General features: G+C 42.9%; 1 protein-coding gene across 1 annotated transcript in view; it reads right to left on the minus strand.

Annotated features, from left to right (window-relative positions):
• The window catches only part of TANC1 (tetratricopeptide repeat, ankyrin repeat and coiled-coil containing 1), a 153,065-nt gene that overhangs the window by 106,171 nt on the left and 26,479 nt on the right, over positions 1–20,415 (minus strand). The window contains exon 2 of the mRNA XM_080798596.1: positions 19,046–19,246. Within this exon, the coding sequence (XP_080654722.1) occupies positions 19,046–19,246 (201 nt within the window). The remainder of the gene's footprint in view (positions 1–19,045; positions 19,247–20,415) is intronic.

A 20,415-nucleotide genomic window follows, 5' to 3' on the forward strand; every position in this document is an offset into this window, starting at 1 on the left:
GTACTTGGAGATCAGGCTTTTAAAGAGGTAATTAAGTTAAAATGAGGCCACTGCTGCGGGCCCTAATCCCATCTGCGTGGTGTCTTTATAGGCAAAATCTGGACCCACAGACACACACCAGGACGCACAGGCACAGAGGAAAGACCATGTGAGGACTCAGGGAGCAGGAGGCCCTCTGTAAACCAAGGAGAGGGGCTAGAGGAAGAAGTAAAGCTGCAAGCACTCTCATCTGGCACTTCAGGCCTCCTGAACTGTGAGAAAATGCATTGTTGTTCTTTGAGCCACCCACTCTGTGGTACTCTGTTATGGCAGCACCAGCAAACTATATGAGGGGGAGGCAAAAATCCCTGGCGTCACTGAAGGTCATGGGGATGAAGAGCTTGACGGCTTCCACGCCTCACGTCCCCACCGGGAGGAGTCCGACCAAATGCTGCCTTTTTGGGCAGCGATGAGGTGAAGTGGAACTGCTCGGGGCCTTTGGAGTCAGGCTGACAGAACTCCAAACCCCAGGCAGCCAGGAACTAGCTCCGCAACTTTTGGGCAAATTATCCACTCCTGGGTCTCTCCATCAACTGCAAATGGGGTTAGTACCTACACCTCAAGGTTAAATAGAGACTGTCTAGTATGTGGTCAAGTACTAAATAAATGCTAATTTTCCATCCCCTCTTCCTTTCCTTTAAGCTGACAAGCTATGCAAACAGACTCACTGCATGTTTCTATATTAGTGCCACAGAGCCATGACCCTTCGTTTATGGGCCAACCATGGTTGATCTGTGCTACGACGAGAAGGCTGAGTAGTCACAACACCGACCCTACCGCCCTCAAACCCTGAAATATTTACCATCTGGCCTTTGATAGAAGAAATATGTCAGTTCTACTCTGTCATCAGTTACCCCATTTCCACAAGCGAGCACCTTTTATCCCCTATTGTACTTGAACTTCCCAGCCACTGCCGCGATGCCACGTCTTGAACTCCTTCCTCCCACCTTGAGCACTCGGAGCTCAGGCTCTGCACTTGCAACTCCCCAGTGTTCTTCATGAACAAGGCTCTGTGGAGCATCTAAGGTTCAAGACACTCAAAGTCAAACTCTCCCCCCCACCCAACCGACCTGTTTCTGGATCCTACATTGTAGTTTGTGACACAACACCTGCGCCTTACAGCAGCACAGAAATAGCAGGACTTGAAATCCCAGGACCGGGGTTGAAATTCCAACTGTCAGAGCCTTACCTAAATTACAAGAATAATGATCACCGTGGAGACACTTCCTAATAATTACATAGCAGGGAAGGGTAAAGCCACTAGGGCAACAATGATTTTTTGAATCTAGACCCCCCGAGAAAACCAAGCTGGAGCCCTTGGCAAGATTCCCAACTGGTTTGCAAAGAAGGAAGGAAGCGTGTGCAGAGATGTGGATCCCTCTGCTGTCTGGACTGCTGGGCAGTGCCCCAAGGGACAGTCCATTTATCCCAAATGCCGAACAAATCTCTCCCATGTGCCACGGTAGGACAAGAGATAGCAAGGTCTGGTCAGAGCCATTCTGCACTTGTCTTCCTTCTCTCATTCTCAGGTACAAACAGGTCACCACAACCTACAGATTCTTCTCCCAACAACTTTCTCAGACTCCCACCTCCCTCCATTCTCCTGTCACTGCAGAGGTTTTGGTTACTAGACTTCATCTGAATAATCACAAAAGAGTCCTAACCGGCTGCCCCAACTCCAAGATGGTCCATATAAAAATAGTTATGTTCCTAAGACCCCGATTTATACATTCTTTCTGCTTAAAAATAATGGCCACAAAATACCACTGCCAAAAGACTAAAATCACTCCTGGCTCCCGCCGAAGTTCCATGCTCTTCTCAAACACTGCCGGCTGCCTCACTATGCCTTGTGAGCTCCAGCCAGGGCTGCCCAGCCCCTCACATTCCTGCATGCTCTCCAGACTTCACACAACCGTCCTCCTGCCCACCCAACCCCTGTTAACTATGCAACCCCTAATTCCCACATTAAGAGCGCCTTCTAATGTCACATTGGCACCTTACCAGCTGCCCCCAGAGATTCCCGCTCATTTCCGTGACATCCCAACTCTGTAGACAGCTCGAGGTCTCACAAGTCATCACCTCTCTCGCTAATCTGGGAGGTGCCCAAAGCTTAGGGCCAAGTGTTTATTTACCTTTCTACCTACCTCACCTCTACTCCACAGCCCAACACATAGCTAATGCTCAATAAGCCTGAATAAGACAAGTGTTTATGGAACCTCATGAAATCACCAAATGAAAGGAAGACTGCAGTAACTCAGGGGGCCTCTGAGGACATTCGAAAAAATAAAGGTCACCACCATGAAAAAGTCACATCCACCTACAAAGTATCCTCTTATGATGAAAGGTATCCTGGAAAAGTCTCTTGCCAGCTCAGCTGCCAGCCAGCCCAGAAGAGCTGGGGGAAGCAGGAGCTCCTGAGAGCACCAGTGCACAAAGAGGGACTATTTTTAAAGGCCAAAGGGCACCCAAACTAAGAATTTCCAGTTTGAAAGGAAGAAACAGGGAAACTAAACCACAAAAATAGTAAGAGTATCCAAACGCAAACTAAAAATGATTCTCTTGAGCAGTCTGCTAGAAGGTTTCTTTCTCATTTCAGGGAAAACATACTGGACTCAGTAAGTTTTATTTTTTCCTTCCACTGTATCATTAAGAAATCTACAAGCAATAGTGAAAAAGTCAAGGTGACTCACAGGTATGAAGCTATAGAAAGATTTTTCCTGCCTTGAAAGGACCTGTTATTCTTCAATTGCTTATTAAAACACCATAAACTTAAAAAAAAAATGCAGCGAAACCTAATGTAGAATAAATATCACGTCTCAGAAACTGTTTAATATGTGCTTCCTTGACCTGGGCCTGTTGACAGCATTTCTTCGTGAGAGTCTTACTGGGTCCAGGTGGCCATTCTGAGAAATCTTCCATACTGGGCAGGATCAATCCCCCCTCAAAACAGTGTAGAGATGTAGGGTGATTTCCCCACCCTCACCCCGAAATCTCCGGTATCAGCTCGCTTCCTTGTGAACTGCTTCTCACACTCTAGATCTTGGTTACTTGCATTCTCACTGTTTGATCTTGACCACTTTCACTACAAATTCTGATAGGACCAAGAATAAAGAAACAAGGCACTTGGCTGGGAGCAATACCTACCGCAGGAAATGAAAAGCAAGGAAAGACAGGACGAGACCTTTCACACAAGCTGTGGAAGGGTGACCTCCGCAAACCACACCCAGAACTGAGAGAGGCAAATCCAGGTGTCCACAGCAAGATGTCAGAGGTCCCTGCATGAAGACAGCAGTGCCTTCCCCACTGTCCAGGTCAAACAGAAGAGGAGGAGGTATGAGAGGCCAACAAATGGGAAAGGGGGCAAGTTATCTGATCTCAGAAGTTGGGGCAACAGCACTTCCTGAGCGTGTTTTAGGAGCTGGGCACTTCACCAGCATCCCCTCTATCCTCTCAAAGAACTACAAGGAAACCAAGAATCAGAAAGCTTGACAAGTCACTTCCAAGCACACAGAACTGCTAAGAACAGGACTTTGGATTTGAACCCCAGGTCTACCCAGAAACTTCCCACAGCACTACATGGCTTGGACAGAATTTCCCCCAGCAGGGGAAAAGACATGTATAGAAGTTCACCTTATGTAGTACAGACAAGATCTGCTCAAATCTCACCACCACTTCTAAACAAAATAAAACAAAACCATGCACTCTGAGAATCCTTTAAACGCATATACTTAAATTTAAACGTATGTTTGACTGCATACATACATTCATTCAAATCTTAGAGAACACATACCTGGCTCTAGTAAGAACTTTAGAACTGAGAAAAAAAATGTTGTTAATTATTTTGTAAAAGTGAACTACTTTAAAAAAGAAAACGTCTATTGAATTTTTGCTAAAGATCTCACAGTCCACAATCATTTTTTAATCAACAAAATAGGAGATTCCTAGCCTCTAAGTCTCACTTCCAGACCTCCAATTCCTATGTCAAATATAAACACCAGAACCTAGGATGTATACAACAGGCACATATTTTGAGTCCTGAAGACCCTCACATTCAGAGTCCTTGTGAAGTATCAAAATGCCCAAGACACAGGTGTCCACAATCCCACCTATGTTCTCAGATGACACCACCCTACAGTGTTACAGTGGAGTTGTGACCTGGGCACTACCACATCCTCTGCATTCAACCACATGCGCGCCACAAGGTGGGGGAAAGGTTCTAGAGGATGAGACCCATGCATCTACTGCTCCCTGAGCCAGTCCTGGCCCCTCAGGCCCTCTCGCAATGGGATTCTGCGTATAAGGTACATATTGCTGCTACAACACAGACCTAAGCCCAAGCTACCTCCTTCGTCGGGCACGTCCGAATAAACAACCCTGTGTGTCAATGGCAGAGAATCAACCATACCATCCAGTGACAGCATGTCTGCACACGGCATGTTTAAGAAGCCCAAGGGATGTCCAGGAGTAACCTGACAGAGGTTTCTGCCTTGAGTGGCAACTTTATCACTTATCCACACAAGGAGCAACATTGTGACTGTGCTTCAGACCCGTGAGTGTCTGCTCAGCTCCCATCAAAGTGCTGCTCCTCTTGCCTGGCGAGCACGTGAGGACCACGTGGGAGCACTTACGCTCCATCAGCTTCAGCCGTCACTCGCTCTGGTTTGTACAGAGCTCACAGGAGCTTCACAGATCACTGAGGCAGGGCGGCCCCACCACGCACCCCACCTTTGCTTTGCCCAAATGTCTCCTTTCTGCTCAGAAGTGCGTTCTTAAACCTTTGCACGTGCATCTCAGCTCGCAGAGCTGGCTTCCTCTACAGGGCAGTCGTATAGACAACACCCTAATCATTTTGTACAATCTCGTGCAAACCAAGAGAGGAATAATACAAGTAGTTAGTGGCCAAACTGGGATCAGAACCCAGTGGCTCAGTCACGGCCCTACCTGCTTCCATGTCCCGTTCACAGAGAATAAAGCCTGCTGCCCATGAGGAAGACATATGCTTGCCAGGAAACACAGATATCGGAAGATGAAATCCGTCGGGGGCGGACGGCAGGGGGATCTGGCTGAGGATGAAGAACTGAGACAACTGATACTGTGCGATTCCATTCTCGGCCACCAAGTCAGATGAAGGAAAATGAAGATAGGCTCCAAGGCAGATGGCTACACTCAAACAACAATCCCCAAAGAAGAGCTTGTGCATCAGGCCCTATAATTCACAGTCTGCATCTCATTTAAATTTCAGTTACCCTGTAAAGAGAAGCGCTTTCACTACCCCCATCTCCCAAATGAGGAAACACCTATAACCTACCCAAGCACACCAAGTAAGAGGCGAACCCAGTTCCAAACTGCCCCAAACTGGCGTGGCTGGAGACTTCTGCACCTATCAATATCGTTAACATTTTAGTTAGTTAAAAGCAGCGCCTCACAGGTTTCTGACTGATGGCGGGTGATACATTAGGCTTTTCAAAACGTGAGCTCCATCTGAATAGGCCTAAAAAGCTGTTAAAGAAATTGAATCAACAAATAACCTTCCAAAACAGAAAGTGCCAGGCCCAGATGGGTTCATTGGTGAACTGCACTAAACATTTAAGGGAGAAATCATACGAGTTCTCTACAATCTCTTTCAGGGGACAAAAATAAAAGGAATACTTCCTGACACACTGTAACAGATTCGATGAAGCCAGCATCCCTCTAATACCAAAACCAGAGACAGTACAAGAAAACTACACACCAATGGCTCTCATAAATATAGATGCAAAAATGCTCAACAAAATACTGGCAAATCAAATCCAAGAATGCATAAAAGAATTATAGGGGCACTTGAGTGGCACAGTCAGTTGAGCGTCTGACTCCTGGTTTCAACTCAAGTTGTGGTCTTGGGGTCATGGGATCAGGCCCCGCCTCAGGCTCTGTGCTCAACACAGGGTCTGCTTCAGGTTCTCTCTCTCTCTCTCTTTCCCTCTGCCCCTCCTGCTTGTGTGCACACATGCTTTCTAAAATAAATAAGTCTTGGGACGCCTGGGTGGCTCAGTTGGTTAAGGCACTGCCTTTGGCTCAGGTCATGATCCCAGGCCTGGGATCGAGTCCCGCATCGGGCTCCTTGCTCAGCGGGGAGCCTGCTTCTCTCACTGCCTCTGCCTGCCTCTCTGCCTGCTTGTGTGTACTCTCTCTCTCTCTCTGGCAAATAAAAAAATGAAATAAAATAAAATAAGTCTTTAAAAAAATAAATTAAAAGAATTATATATCACAGTCGAGTGGGATTGATTCTAGATGTGTAAAGCTGGTTCGACATCAGAAAATTAATGTCATCCATCACATTAATAAGCTAAAGAAGCAAAATCACATGATCACATCAATAGATGCAGAAAACACATAGCAAAATCCAATACCCATTCATGACAGAAACCCAGTCAACTAGGAATAGAGGGAAAATTCCTCAACTTGATAAAGAATATCTACAAGAACTCTAATATCATACTTGATGGTGTAAACAAGAAGTTTTCCCACTAAGATTAGGAACAAGGCAAGGAGATTCCCTCTCACCGTTCCTTTTCAACATTACCCTGGAAGTCCTAATTAATATAAAACAAGACAAGACAAGAAAAGGCATACAGATCAGCAGGAAGAAATAAAGCTGACCTTTCCCACAGATGACATGGTCATCTATGTAGAAAATCTGAAATAATGGACCAAAACATTCCTGGAACAGGGATCATAACAAGCTTGTAGGATACAGAATTAATATACAAAAGCCAACTGACTTCCTATATATCAGTAATGAACAAGTGGAATTTCAAACTAAAAATAATACCATTTGCATTTGTACCTCAAAAAGTGAAATCCTACGGGCACCTGGGTGGCCCAGTAATTAAGAGTCTGCCTTCGGCTCAGGTCATGATCCTAGGGTCCTGGGATCAAAACTGGCATCAGGCTCCCTGCTCAGCAGGAAGCCTGCTTTTCCCTCTTCCTCTCCCCCTGCTTGTGTTCCCTCTCTTGCTGTTTCTCTCTGTCAGATAAATAAATAAAACCTTAAAAAAAAAAAAGTGAAATCCTTCAGTTTAAACAAAATATGTAAAAGAGCCACATGAAAAAAACTAAAAAATGCTGATGAAAGAAATCAAAGAACTAACCAAATGGAGAGAGATATTCCATATTCATGGAAGGGAAGACTCTATATTGTCAAGATGCTAATTTTTCCAACTTGATCTATAGGTTCAATGTATTCTCAATCAAAATCCCAGCAAGTTATTTTGTAGATATTAGCCAACTAATTCTAAAGTTTATATAGAAAGGCAAAAGACCCAAAATAGCCAATAAAACTTTGAAGAAGGATGGACATTTACATGCAAGAAATTAAATCCAGATACCAACTTCACACCCTTCACAAAAATTAATTCAAAATGGATCACAGGGGCGCCTGGGTGGCTCAGTGGGTTAAAGCCTTTGCCTTTGGCTCAGGTCATGATCCCAGGGTCCAGGGTCGAGCCCCACATCGGGCTTTCTGCTCAGCAGGGAGCCTGCTTCCTCCTCTCTCTCTGCCTGCCTCTCTGTCTACTTGTGATCTCTGTCTGTCAAATGAATAAATAAAATCTTAAAAAAAAAAAAAAAGGATCACAGACCTAAATGTAAAAGGCTAAACTATAAAGCTCCTAGAAGATAACATAAAAGAAATTCTAATGACCTTGGCTATGTCAATGACTGTTTAGATACAACCCCAATTCATGAAAGAAATAACTGATGAGCTGAAATTCATTAAAACTAAAAACAACCCCTCTGTGAAAGACAATGGCAAGACAGTGAGAAGACAAGCCACAAACTGGGAGAAAATATTTGCAAAAGATATATCTGATTAAGGACTAAAATCCAAAACATACAAAGAACTCTTTTTTTTTTAATTTTTTTTTAGGATTTTATTTATTTGACAGACAGAGATCACAAGTAGGCAGAGAGGCAGGCAAAGAGAGAGTGGGGGGAGGGGAGCAGGCTCCCTGCCAAGCAGAGAGTCGGATGTGGGGCTCGATCCCAGGACCCTGGGATCACGACCTGAGCTGAAGGCAGAGGCTTTAGCCCGCTGAGCCACCCAGGCGCCCCCATACAAAGAACTCTTAATAAGAAAACCAACAACCTAAATTTGAAAATGTCCAAAACCTTAACAGCTCACCAAAAAAAGATATACAGGTGAAAAAATATGCTATGAAAAGATACTCTACAACATATGTCATCAGGTAACTGCAAATTAAAACAATAAGAGACCACCATATACCTGTTAGAATTGCCAAAATCCAAAAAATAAAAAAATAAAATAAAAAAAGCCTGACAACCCCAAATGCAAGTAAGAATGTAGCACAACAAGAATTCTTATTCATTGCTTGTGGGAATGCAGAAATGGTACCTCCACTTTGAAAGGAAGTTGTCAATTTTTCATAAAACTAAACATACTCTTAACCATATAAGCCAGCATTCACGCTTCTTGGTATTGACCCAAAGGTGTTAAAAACTTATGTCCAGGGGTGTCTGGGTGGCTCAGTGGGTTAAAGCCTCTGCTTTCGGCTCAGGTCATGATCCCAGGGTCCTGGGATTGAGCCCCACATCAAGCTCTGTGCTCCTCGGGGAGCCTGCTTCTTCCTCTCTCTCTCTCCCTGCCTGCCTCTCTGCCTACCTATGATCTCTGTGCCAAATAAATAAATAAAATCTTTAAAAAAAACAAAAACAAAAAACTTATGTCCACACAAAAACTGGCACACAGCTGTTTACAAAAGACCTATTCGTAACTGCCAAACCTGAAAACCACCAAGATGTCATTTCGTGGGTAAAGGAATAAACAAACTGTGGTGCATTCAGACAATGGAATATTATTCAGCACTAAAAAGAAATAAGCTATTAAGTCATGAAAAAGACATGGAGAAACCTTAAATGCATAATTATTAAGTGAAAAGGCCAGCATGAAAAGGCTACATACTATAGGATTCCAACGATATGACCTTCCAACAAAGGCAAAACCATGGAGATTGTAACTACAAAGGTGAGTAGTTGCCAAGGGTTCAAGGTCGGGTGCATGTGATGAATGGAATGGAGCACAGAGGATTTTTAGGGCAGTGAAAATACATTAGGATACCATAATGATGGATACATGTCATTATATGTTTGCCCAAACTCAGAATGTCTAACACCAAGAATGTGAACTTTGGAATTTGGGTGATGATGGCATGCCATTGTAGGTTCACTGGTTGTGACAAACGTCCCACTGTGATGGGGGATGTCTATAATGGGAAGGCTGAGCGTGTGTGGGGGCAGAGATGTATGAGACACCTCCAGACGTCTCACTTAGTTTTTCTGAGCTGCTCTTTTAAAAATTCTATTTAAAAAAAAGTGACCTCATCAACTGCCACTTAGGACCTTTGACCAATAAAGGAGGATCTGGTTGGTGATGAAAAGTGATAAGAAAGTCAAACCTCCCTGGAAGAGTTTCTTAAATTTTATTTCTCAGAACGCTTGTCCAAACAAAGGGTTCCATGTGTAACTATTTGCCGGCTACTCTCCATAAGCCACCAGAGGCAAAGCTTACTGGTTTAACACTCCAGGCCTAGATAATGAAGATTTTCCCCATGGTCCCAGTTTTCCCTTTGTAAGGCACTCTGGTTCTTACTGAGCTCTCCTCTGGAGATCCCCATTCTGTGTTCCCTTCAGCTTTCCAATGCCAGGCTCTGCACACCTTTGCCCCTCCAGCTGGAACACAGCCAGCCATTCCTGCCCGCACCCCTCCACACACACACACACTTGTTTCATGACCAGCTTGAGGATTCAAGATGGTGCATCAAGCTTTCCTTCCCGTCTATTTCTACTTTAACATTCATCAATGTTAACTACAGGTACCATAGCTTCCATGGGCTTCTGTTACTTCTGTCTGAGAATCAGAAATGATCAAAAAGAAGAGAGTCCCACCACTGATCTCCCTGCCCCCATCTGTTCTCTTTCTTTCTTTCTTTTTTTAAAGATTTCACCTATTTATTTGACAGAGAGAGAGAGAGAGAGAGAGATCACAAGTAGGCAGAGAGGCAGGCGGCGGTGGGGGGCGGGGTGGGGAGTAGCAGGCTCCCCGCTGAGGAGAGACCCCCCCCCAACACGGGGCTCGATCCCAGGACCCTGAGATCACGACCTGAGCCTAAGGCAGAGGCTTAACCCACTGAGCCACCAGGCATCCCCCCCATCTCTTTTCTTGAGTTAAAAAGACTCATTTCTGAGCACCACACTGGGTTTGTTCTCGCGGCCATCTGACACCATCACAGGGTGCAGCTGACGCGGCTGTAAGTGTGAGTGGATAAAGCCTCCAGTCATCATTAGCTGCAGGCAGTGGGAAACATGCAGCAAAAATGCCAAGAGACTGAGAACATGGCAGAGTGACAGAAGCATAGAGAAGGAGGGTTGAGGGATGCCTGGGTGGCTCAGTCGGTCAAGCGTCTGCTTTTGGCCCAGGTCATGATCCCAGGTCCTGGCACAGAGCCGCACATTGGGCTCCCCGCTCAGCAGGGAGCCTGCTTCTCCTTCTCCCTCTGTCCCTCCCCCATGCTTGTGTGCTCTCTCTCTCTCTCTCAAGTAAATAAAATCTTAAAAGAAAAAAGAAAGAAAGAAAGAAAGAAAGAAAGAAAGAAAGAAAGAGAGAAAAGTAGCGTTGAGAAGGCCCCTGACAAACCCAGCTTAAAATATACTCCCCTTTGCTCACTGCCTAATGATAGCAAAGCCCTGACAGAGAGACAGGACCTTAATTATAAAGAATCAATTCTCTCTAGATATGGGGGAAACTATGTTTCTAACTTTAAAAATGTAAGGTACCATTACATTGAAATGGCTTATGTGTCCATTACTATTTTCAACCAATCACATGTGGCTGATGACTGCTAATTACTAAACTCCTATTCATTTTAACAGGGTAACTGAAAGAAGTGATTAGATCCTATTTCCAAGGCTTCCGTAGGGAAACAAAGACAAGAAACAAAGACAAGGAGCTCTGGGACTATCAGGGAAGAGACCTGCACCGAACGTCTGTGCAGAGGGAGAAGGAAGCACAGTGCTCCAAGTGTTTGGAGCAAGAAGTTACTTCTCACATGGGGAAAAGGAGAGACACAAAGCAAGGCTGGCTGAAGCAAAAGATGTAGGCCACATATGAGGTCAAGTCCGATAGACGTTCTGACCTCAGGAACTGGGAGGGGAATAAAGTGAAGGGGGAAGTGGAACATCGGGCTGGTTTAGAGCATAGCAATGACTTGGTCAAAGGCCATTCAATGGGGAAAAAGATTGTCTTTTCAGTAAATAGCACCAGTTCAATTGGATAACCACCTGTAAAAAAATGAAGTTGGTCCCTATCTCAAAACATGTATGTAAATCAACATACATGTATGAAAAATCAACATAGTCATAAGTATTTGTGGCTTTAGATTAGGCAATAGTGTCTTAGAGCATCAAAAGGACAGCGACAAAATAAACTAGACTACATCAAAGTTAAAAACTTGTGCTTGAAACAACAGTTATCAAGAAGATGAAGAAGACAATTCACAGAATGATAGGGAATTTGTATACTGCATAACTTATAATTAGAATAGAAAAAGCATTATTACAACTTAATAATAAAACTACAAGGAGATGCCAGTTCACATGCAGTAGGACAGTTGTAATTAAAAAAAAAAAAGACGACAACAATAATTGTTGAAAAGAATGTGGAGAAACTGGAAATCTCGCACTCTGCTGGTGGGAATCCAAACTGCTGCAGTAACTTTGGAAAATATTTTGGCAGTGCTCCAAAATATGATTCAGCAATTCTATCCCTAGGTATATACCCAAGAAATGAAAAAGATATATACACACAAAAATGCACACACACAAATGTTCATAATGTTATTATTTATAATAACCAAAAAGCAGAAATCCAAATGTCCACATACTGAAGAACGGATTTTTAAATGAGGTATATACATACAATAAAACATTAGGTAATGAAATGGAATGAAGTACTGATACATACTACATACAAAGTGGATGAACCTAGAAAACACTGTTACATGAAAGAATTCAGCCACAAGAGCCCAAGTTAAAGGACTCCTTTTATACGAAATGCCTGGAATAGGCGATTCAGAGATAGAAAGTAGATTACTGTTTGCTTAGGGCTGCGGGATGGTGGATTAGGGAGAGGGGGAGGGAAGTAGGGAGGAATGTGGAGTAATTGCTAATGTGAATGGGTTTTTTTTTAAGGGAGATAAAAAGGTTCTAAAATTAGACTGTGGCAATGGTTGCACAACCCTGTGAAAATGCTAAAAACGCTGAACTGTAAACTTTAAATGGGTGAATTATATGGTATGTGATACATCACAATAAAGCTGTTTTTAAAAAATGCAATGGGATAAATCACAATGGAAAAGTACGTAAATTTGAAGGGAGAGAACAAAAAACTTTAGTAAGTCATAAAACACTTATAAACATAGTTAAATGGAAAACAATGATCTGGGGAAATGTTTTTGTGACATACATGACTGATAGCCTTAAAGCAAATAACAGGAAAGCTATGATGATCCGGTAAGAAATACATATTGCCCAAGTACAACATTAGACAAATACCACAAAAAAGTCCCCAAAGAAAAAAGTACCAATGACTGGTAAGTATATCACAATCCATTCTCAATATTAGTATCCACCCAGTTATCCCACTTGCATAGTCTATCCAATGAAAATATTAGAGATGCCTTTAAATATTAATATAAAAGAATGTTCTTCCACTGTTCTTTATTTGGTGGAAAACTGGGAACATCTTACATGCAGTGCTCAGGCAAACGGTCAAATCCATCACATCTGTACTACAAAACAGGGCAGGAAAGACACTGAACTGAGTGTCAAAAGAGGTGGTCTTTCTGGGGGTACGAGGAAACCCAGATTTACTGGTACCTTTATTTAGTACACTTTTGTAATGTCTTTTCCTCCTCAAATATTATTTCTAAAACTTAAAAACTAAAGCTAATATCAGTGTATTTACCTTCATTAAAAAAGAATATGTGATTATCTCCTATAATTCTAATTCCTTACCAGTGGCTCTCAAACTTTGCTACATGTTAGAATCGCCTGGGAAGTTATTTTTGTTTGTTTGTTTTTAAATCCCAATGCCCAGGCCATACTTCATATACATTAAATCAGAATCTCCGAAGGCAGACCCAGACATCGGTCTTCTTTAAAACTCTGGGGCGTGTCAGAGGCACGGACAAAGTGTACATGGGTGAACCAGGATCACAGGTACGGAAATAAAGGGCACTCAGAAAGGTCCTCAGGTTCACAGTGGAGCAAAGGAATGCACGTGGGTTCAGTGTGTAAACCCAGAACAACAGAGTGTGTGTGTCTGGGTCATGGCTGGGCGTGGCAGGGAGGCACAGGCAGCCGCCCACTCCTTGGAGGAGGCTATCAGATAACAAGTCTCTGGGAGGAAACAAAGAATGTTTTCCTCTTCACCACAGCAGGAGGAACTGTCCTTGCTGAAAATCAGAGCCCTAATTGTGGCCCTCACCACTTAGGTGAAAGCAGGGCCTCACACTAGCCCAGTGCTACAGGCAGGCTTGGGCTGGGACTGTGCATTTCCTGAGTTACTCTCTCCCCTCCCCCATCAAAAACCCTCACAGAGGCATGTGGGTACATGAAGCCCATAGCCTCCTGTTGGGCATGTAACCAGAACACAAAGCCCCGTCATTTACGGCTCATGTGTCAACAATGAAGAGGCAGAACAATGCAGAGTAGCATCAGAGAACGTGCTGGGGACAGAGCGGGGGACCTGGGCTTAGGCCAAAGCTCTACCAGTAACTTCCACACTGGGGCAAGTTCCATGCCTTCCATACCTGCAAAGAGGCCTGGCACGGATGGCCTGACCTGGTCCGGAGGCCTCGCCAACTCGAAAATGTCTATGATCCAGGGGCGCCTGGCTGGCTCAGCGGGTGGAGCATGCAACTCTTGATCTCAGGGCTGTGAGTTCAAGCCCCACGTTGGGTGTAGAGATTACTTAAAAATAAAATCTTTTAAAAAAATTAGAAAATGTCTATGATCTTCCCCACATAACAGAGAGTGTGGTTGTAGCTAAAACTAGAGGCCAGCTGAGTTTTTTTTCAGACCGTGAACTTGATCTGACTCAGCTGCGATCATTCCCCTGACACAGTATCATGGAAGGAAAGAAAATGGGAATTGTCTGAGCAGTGCAGAGAGAAGGGAAGTTCAAAAAGAGGAAGGTGACAGGAGGACTTCTCTCAGCCCCTTCTATCTAATTCGGACAAAGCACTGCACCAGCACTATCCATCTGAGATGGTTCCCAGAAGGCTGTTAACTTCAAAAAGAAGCCTCTCAAAGAATGCGGGAGGGAATGTGAAATCAATACAGCTTTTCTGGAAAGTGACTGGGCGGTATGCATCAAGAATCTTTAAAAACACAGTCCATTTAGTTCAATAATTCCACTTCTGGGAACTTGCCACTCTTACGATATCAGATGTGCACAAAAATTACTGGACAAGTACATTCACATCAGGAACTGTGGAGACTGGGTGCACAATAATGTGAATGAACTTTACACAGCTGGGCTACACATTTAAAAATAGTTAAGATGGTAAATTCTGTTACTAGTATTTTACCACAATTAAAATTTCTGAATTCATAGGTGCTGAACAGCAAAAACAAAGCAAAATATCTTGGCTCGTGCTACAATTTAAAAACCTGAAAAGTAACAAATACCCAACAACTGGAAATTAGTTAAAAATCAACCATGGAATATTGAAACAAAAGACATTAAATCTCAAATTCTTCAAGCAAACTGAAAATTGTTCATGATATTATATTAAGTGAAAAAAGGCCAGGCACGTGTGGTTTCAGGTCTCGATGAAACAGCCTGGTGCTCCCTTGATGAAGTAGAATAAAAAAATCTTTTTAAACAAAAGTGCTAATTTTCTACAAGAAACACTTGCAGGGTGAGAGAGGGAGGGCCTGGACAGACAATTAACTTATGGTCCAAGAATCAAAGGGCAGAATGACTTCCACTTCATAGCCTGTCAACTTGGAGGTTCCTCCCTTAAAGTAACAGCCAGTCAGGGCGGTTTCCAAAATGGCTACAGCAAGAAACGGACCTGGAACCAAGTGACAGGGCCGGCACCAGCAAGTCTTGCCACACAAACACAGATGAAAAAAGCAGTATCCCCCACTTTCCACCCTCTACTGCTGTACCCCATCACAGTATTTTAAAAGCGTGCTTCCCGTTCATGCCCTACCTTTGGAGTGTTGCATAATGGGCCCAAAGTGATCTGGGAAATATAATCCAAATATAAAGTAACTAATGATATTACTAATAAATAAACCACGGGAAATGGGCTTTGTATTCTCTGGAAGACAAAAGGATACATTACAAATATTAATGAATTCTTAATCCAAAAAGCTTGCAACCACCACAGGACTATAATGGATACTGGCCCTTGTTTTCTTTACCAGCAAATGTAGTTTCCATTCCAGGGGGGAAATAAATTGAAACAAAACCCAAAAACTGCATCTTTAGACTAACAAGTGAAAAAATATAACTATATGGAACAAGGTAGTACGAGAGCAAATAATATTACCGAGCAATATGAGTGGAATGTAAGAAACTCAACCATGAAAAATGCAGGGTCACATTATTGCAAGGTTAATGAAATTGTCTCTGGCCCAGAGTTCCCATGGCCCAAGAGCTAATCACCTATTGTATTAAAATACAAGCTTTCATTAAAACAGGCTACTTGGAGTGCCTATTATAGGGGTTTATAGTCTTTGACCTTTGCTAGAAGTTTCAGTCCCTGAACAGTTTCTTGATTAGCATCAATTAGTGAAGAGTTTCTATCCAAACAAGTAAAACAGGTTTAGATTTTCTTACCTTTTTTTTTTTTAATGCACTTTCTTAAAAGAGAGAGAAAAGGGTCTTATCATACAAATGAGAACAGAAGTCATCACAGTAATTCAGAGCTGGTTCTGAACGATGACAAGATCCTGAAGCCCAGCTTGGCTGGTGTAAGGGGAGCACAGAGGGGAGGGCTCAGTGCCTATGGGCACAGCACGCACACCGTATTTACTGTATCATTAGCAACAACAGTGTGAGCTTTTTAAATAGATGGCTATTTTTAAATCCAATGCACGTTCACAACCATATGCCAACTAATTTTACAGGCAGGTAGAACACTTGGTCTCTGGATACGTTTCTAACAATATGGCTTAAACAGAAACCTATGAGCATTAGACATTGTGGAAAAACATTGTTTATTGTCTGATGTACTCTGAGTCACTGCCATTTTTAAGCAAGCATATCTGCCCTCAGCTTCCCTTTTGAATTAAAATTGCCAAGATAATGAAGGCAAATCACCACTGTGAGACATGAATTTGCTGCACAAATTTGGGCGAAGCATAAACATGGCTCCGTTACAGAAGGAACTGCTTAGTGTATTTAATTTGGACCCAAAGCATCTAATATGGAGAATATTCTCTTCTATCCATTAAAAGTTTGAATGTCACACAACTACTCCCTTCTGTTCATAAGGCCTTGCCTTGCAAAGAATTCAGCAGAAACAAATTTTATTCCTATGGAGAAAATAAAACTATACAATATTTTCTCAAAACTAAAATACCAAATTTGGTCAGGCCTCCTCAGGGCTTTCTGGCCCGTGAGAGCCTATGGCCTCTGAGAACCTTCTGGATAGCCATCCTTTCCGTGTTCACCATGACATTCATCACTACTTAGCAGCCCACTAACACCCCACAAAATAAACACACTGTAGCTATGAGAGGATGGATGTGCTAACCTCACTGTCATCATTTTGCCATATACACACACACATAAGATCACTATGTGTTACACCTTAAACTTACAAGTTATAGTTGCGTATCTCAACAGAGCTGCAAAAATCAAGTTAAAGATTAAAAAGATTCAAGTCCCACTAAAACAAACTTCTGTTAATAATAAAATTCTCAGGTGCCTGGGTGGCTCAGTGGGTTAAGCCTCTGCCTTCAGCTCAGGTCACGATCTCAGGGTCCTAGGATCGAGCCCCGCATCGGGCTCTCTGCTCAGCAGGGAACCTGCTTCCCCCTAGCGCCCCACCCCTGCCTACCTGTGCCTACTTGTGATCTCTTTCTCTCTTTCTGTCAAATAAATAAATAAAATCTTTAAAAAAATAATAACACTAATAAAATTCTCTCTGAAATACATATCCCCTAGGCTCTTAGGTAGTCTCACCAGACCTAAGACCCAAGCAGCATCAATTCATTTGCAGCAGCACAGACTATAGGAAAGCAAATTCTACCAAAGGTCGAATTTCTGCACTTAGCACTTGCCTTACCCTCAACCAAGGTCCCTTAAGAATCCAGATAGGGGGGCACCTGGGTGGCTTACTCAGTTAAACAACTGTCTGCCTTTGGCTCAGGTCATGATCCCAGGGGTAAAGATCCTGCCTTCGGCTCAGATCATGATCTCAAGGTCCTAGGATCGAGCCCCATGTCTGGCTTCCTGAACCAGCTTCTCCCCCTCCCCGCTGCTTATGCTCTCTCGCACACTCTCTCTCAAATAAATAAAATCCAGAGAGGTTCAGAATTCTATTATCAGTTTTATATAGATGAAGTATACTCAAAGAAGCCATCATGCCTATCCATGCCCATCAGACACAGGCTACACATAAAAAACACTGATTCAAGGGGGAAAGGACAAATGACAGGGCTGATAAAGGAAAAAGTAAAATGCTGTGCACAATTTGCAGGGAGAAGATGACTCCAGTGGGGTAACCATCAAGAAAGGCAGTGTGGGAACCACAAATTGAAAGAAGGGAAGAAATCTGACCAAGAGATATAGTGGTAGGGAACGGCAAAGAGAAAGAAGGACATTCCAGGAATTTCCCCAAATACTGATAAACAGGTCAAATTCCTTGGCACAGGAAATTGCTTCATACCAAAAAGGTTTCCAAGTTCCAGCTAATGACTGGATTGTAAACAATGCTGTCCAAAATAAGAAAGCTCTAGAACAACAAAGTGTTTTTGGACACTCACCAATTCACAGCACCATTTCTAACATTCAGAGCCTCAAGGTTTGCCTTCTAAATTTTGTCACCACACAAACCGCAAATATCCGCTAAAAGATTCAGAAATCATGCCTGTCACATGTCAAGTAATACAAATACTTAGGAAACCAGAAAAACAGATTCCAATTTTATAGCCCCAGGACACATTTTAGACCAATTCCAAATTCATTTATGTGTATGTGAGAAGAATCCTTACCCCCTCCACCCCCCCCAATCTGGTCAACAAAGGCCCCACTAAACAAATGCTCAGCAAACCTAAAACGTCAGAGGAACGCTCATGATTGCAGGTTTCCAGAAGGCTTTCCTCACATCTGAACCATAACCTCTCAAAGTTAAGTAACGTTTGGTTTTCACTGGTAATGTTAAGTGCAAAAACTTGGTCATGATGAGGGAAGCCAAAATACTTTAAAACAAGTAATCTGTAAGACCCTTGCTCCCACCCCTTTACAAGTCTGAATTTTCAAAAAATTTTAATTGTTCCAATGCTGGGTGATGTAATCAAAGAAAGGACTTCAGTTTGTAAGACTAGGCAGTAATAAATGAACTGTTGTCAGATTACCCTTGCCAAAATCCAGAACTTTTAAATGTACCACAGTGAGTTTAGATTATAGCATTCCCGAATTCATGACCAAGAAAACAAGACCAATGATTAACATCAATATTGATAACAAGATCTTGAATATTTATAAAAGTCTAGCCTGAGCAATCAAAAGTTTGTACACAGGCTGAATTAAAGAAATGAGTGTATTCAAATCATAACTTTCTTTTTTAAGATTTTCTTCTTCCAGAAATTACTGTAACAAAGAAAACAACTTCCCAGAAAATTCCCTATAAGCACCAGTTTTGCTTCATTTCAATAAAAGCATTACATGTATAACCAAGCTAGTTTGGGTGCTGTTTGGTTGTTCAGTTACCTGGAGATTTTTTATTTGATCTTGACTGCACTGAGTGAGACTGTCGAGGCAGCAGAGGCGATGAAGGCAGAGACATGGAGACACCTTTGGCCAAGCTCACCCTGTAGGTGTCCTCTGCTACAGGGAGGCTGCTCACAGAAAAGTCACCACCATGGCCAGGAGGCAGGACTTGGGGGGACGTCTCTGGACCAAAGTCACCTCCTGGAGTGAAGAGAGAATAACCTGAATTTAGATCATCAATTATAGGTAGATTAATTCCTAAGAACTACATCCTTAGAATACAATTACCATATGTCTTATGTGTATGTTGTTTTTTATAATAGTTTTTTCTTTTTTATTTCTACCATTCTTAGGACTTTTTACCATGTGAGAGAAAATTCAAGTTTCACCACTCAAGTATCAATGAACTCCATACCTCATCGCCTTTTCTGTATCCTATCAACTAGCCCAGTTTTACTCCTAACAATGGGTCCAGAAAGCCACCAATCTGAGATTAGATTTTTTTTAAGATTTTATTTATTTATTTGAGAGAGACAGAGGTAGCAAGAGAGAGCAAGAGCAGGGAGAAGAGGGAGAAGCAGACTCCCCGCTGAGCAGGGAGCCCAATGAGGGGCTCAATCCCAGGACCTTGGGACCACGACTTGAGCCGAAGGCAGACGTTTATCCAACTGAGCCACCCACGCACCACCGAGATTAGATTTTTTTTTTTAAGATTTATCTATTTGAGAGAGTACATGAGTGGGGAGGGGGACAGATCTCAAGCAGACTTCCTGCCTGCTGGGCACAGAGCCTGATGCCAGACTCGTTCCTAGCTAGGATTGTGTGGTTATGACCTGACCTGAAATCAAGAGCTGGACGCTTAACCGACTGAGCCACCCATGCGTCCCTTGAGATTAGATTAAGACCAAGTATGAATGATCCATAAGAAGCTATGATTTCAGTTCAAGTAAGGGAGGGATCTTACATAGGTATCATAGAATAGATTCAAACACCCAGATGCTTTCCAGAACTCCCTGGCTTCCTGCCACTTCTCTCCAATAAGAGAACCCAAGGGAGAGTCTCCCAACTTCAACATTCTGCTCCAGTACCATAAACCTCTTCTCTCATCAGATCCACACCACGCTCCCCACAGCACAGCGACCACCCTCCTACAACTCAACCAGCCCAACTCTTAGTCATGGGACTGGAAACAGGATTCACTGATGAAGCAGGTTCTCCCTGGAATTCAGCCCCTAAATGAACTTAAGGACAAACAAGCTTACTATTATGAAATTAGATACTCTAGTGTAAGCAGATCCAAAGACAAAATACAGAGGACACAATTACAGTATAGAGAGGACAAAAGGAAGAGTATGTTGGCTAAGATCAGC

This window comes from Martes martes, assembly GCF_963455335.1.
Source record: "Martes martes genome assembly, chromosome: 3".
Classification (NCBI taxonomy): domain Eukaryota; kingdom Metazoa; phylum Chordata; class Mammalia; order Carnivora; family Mustelidae; genus Martes; species Martes martes.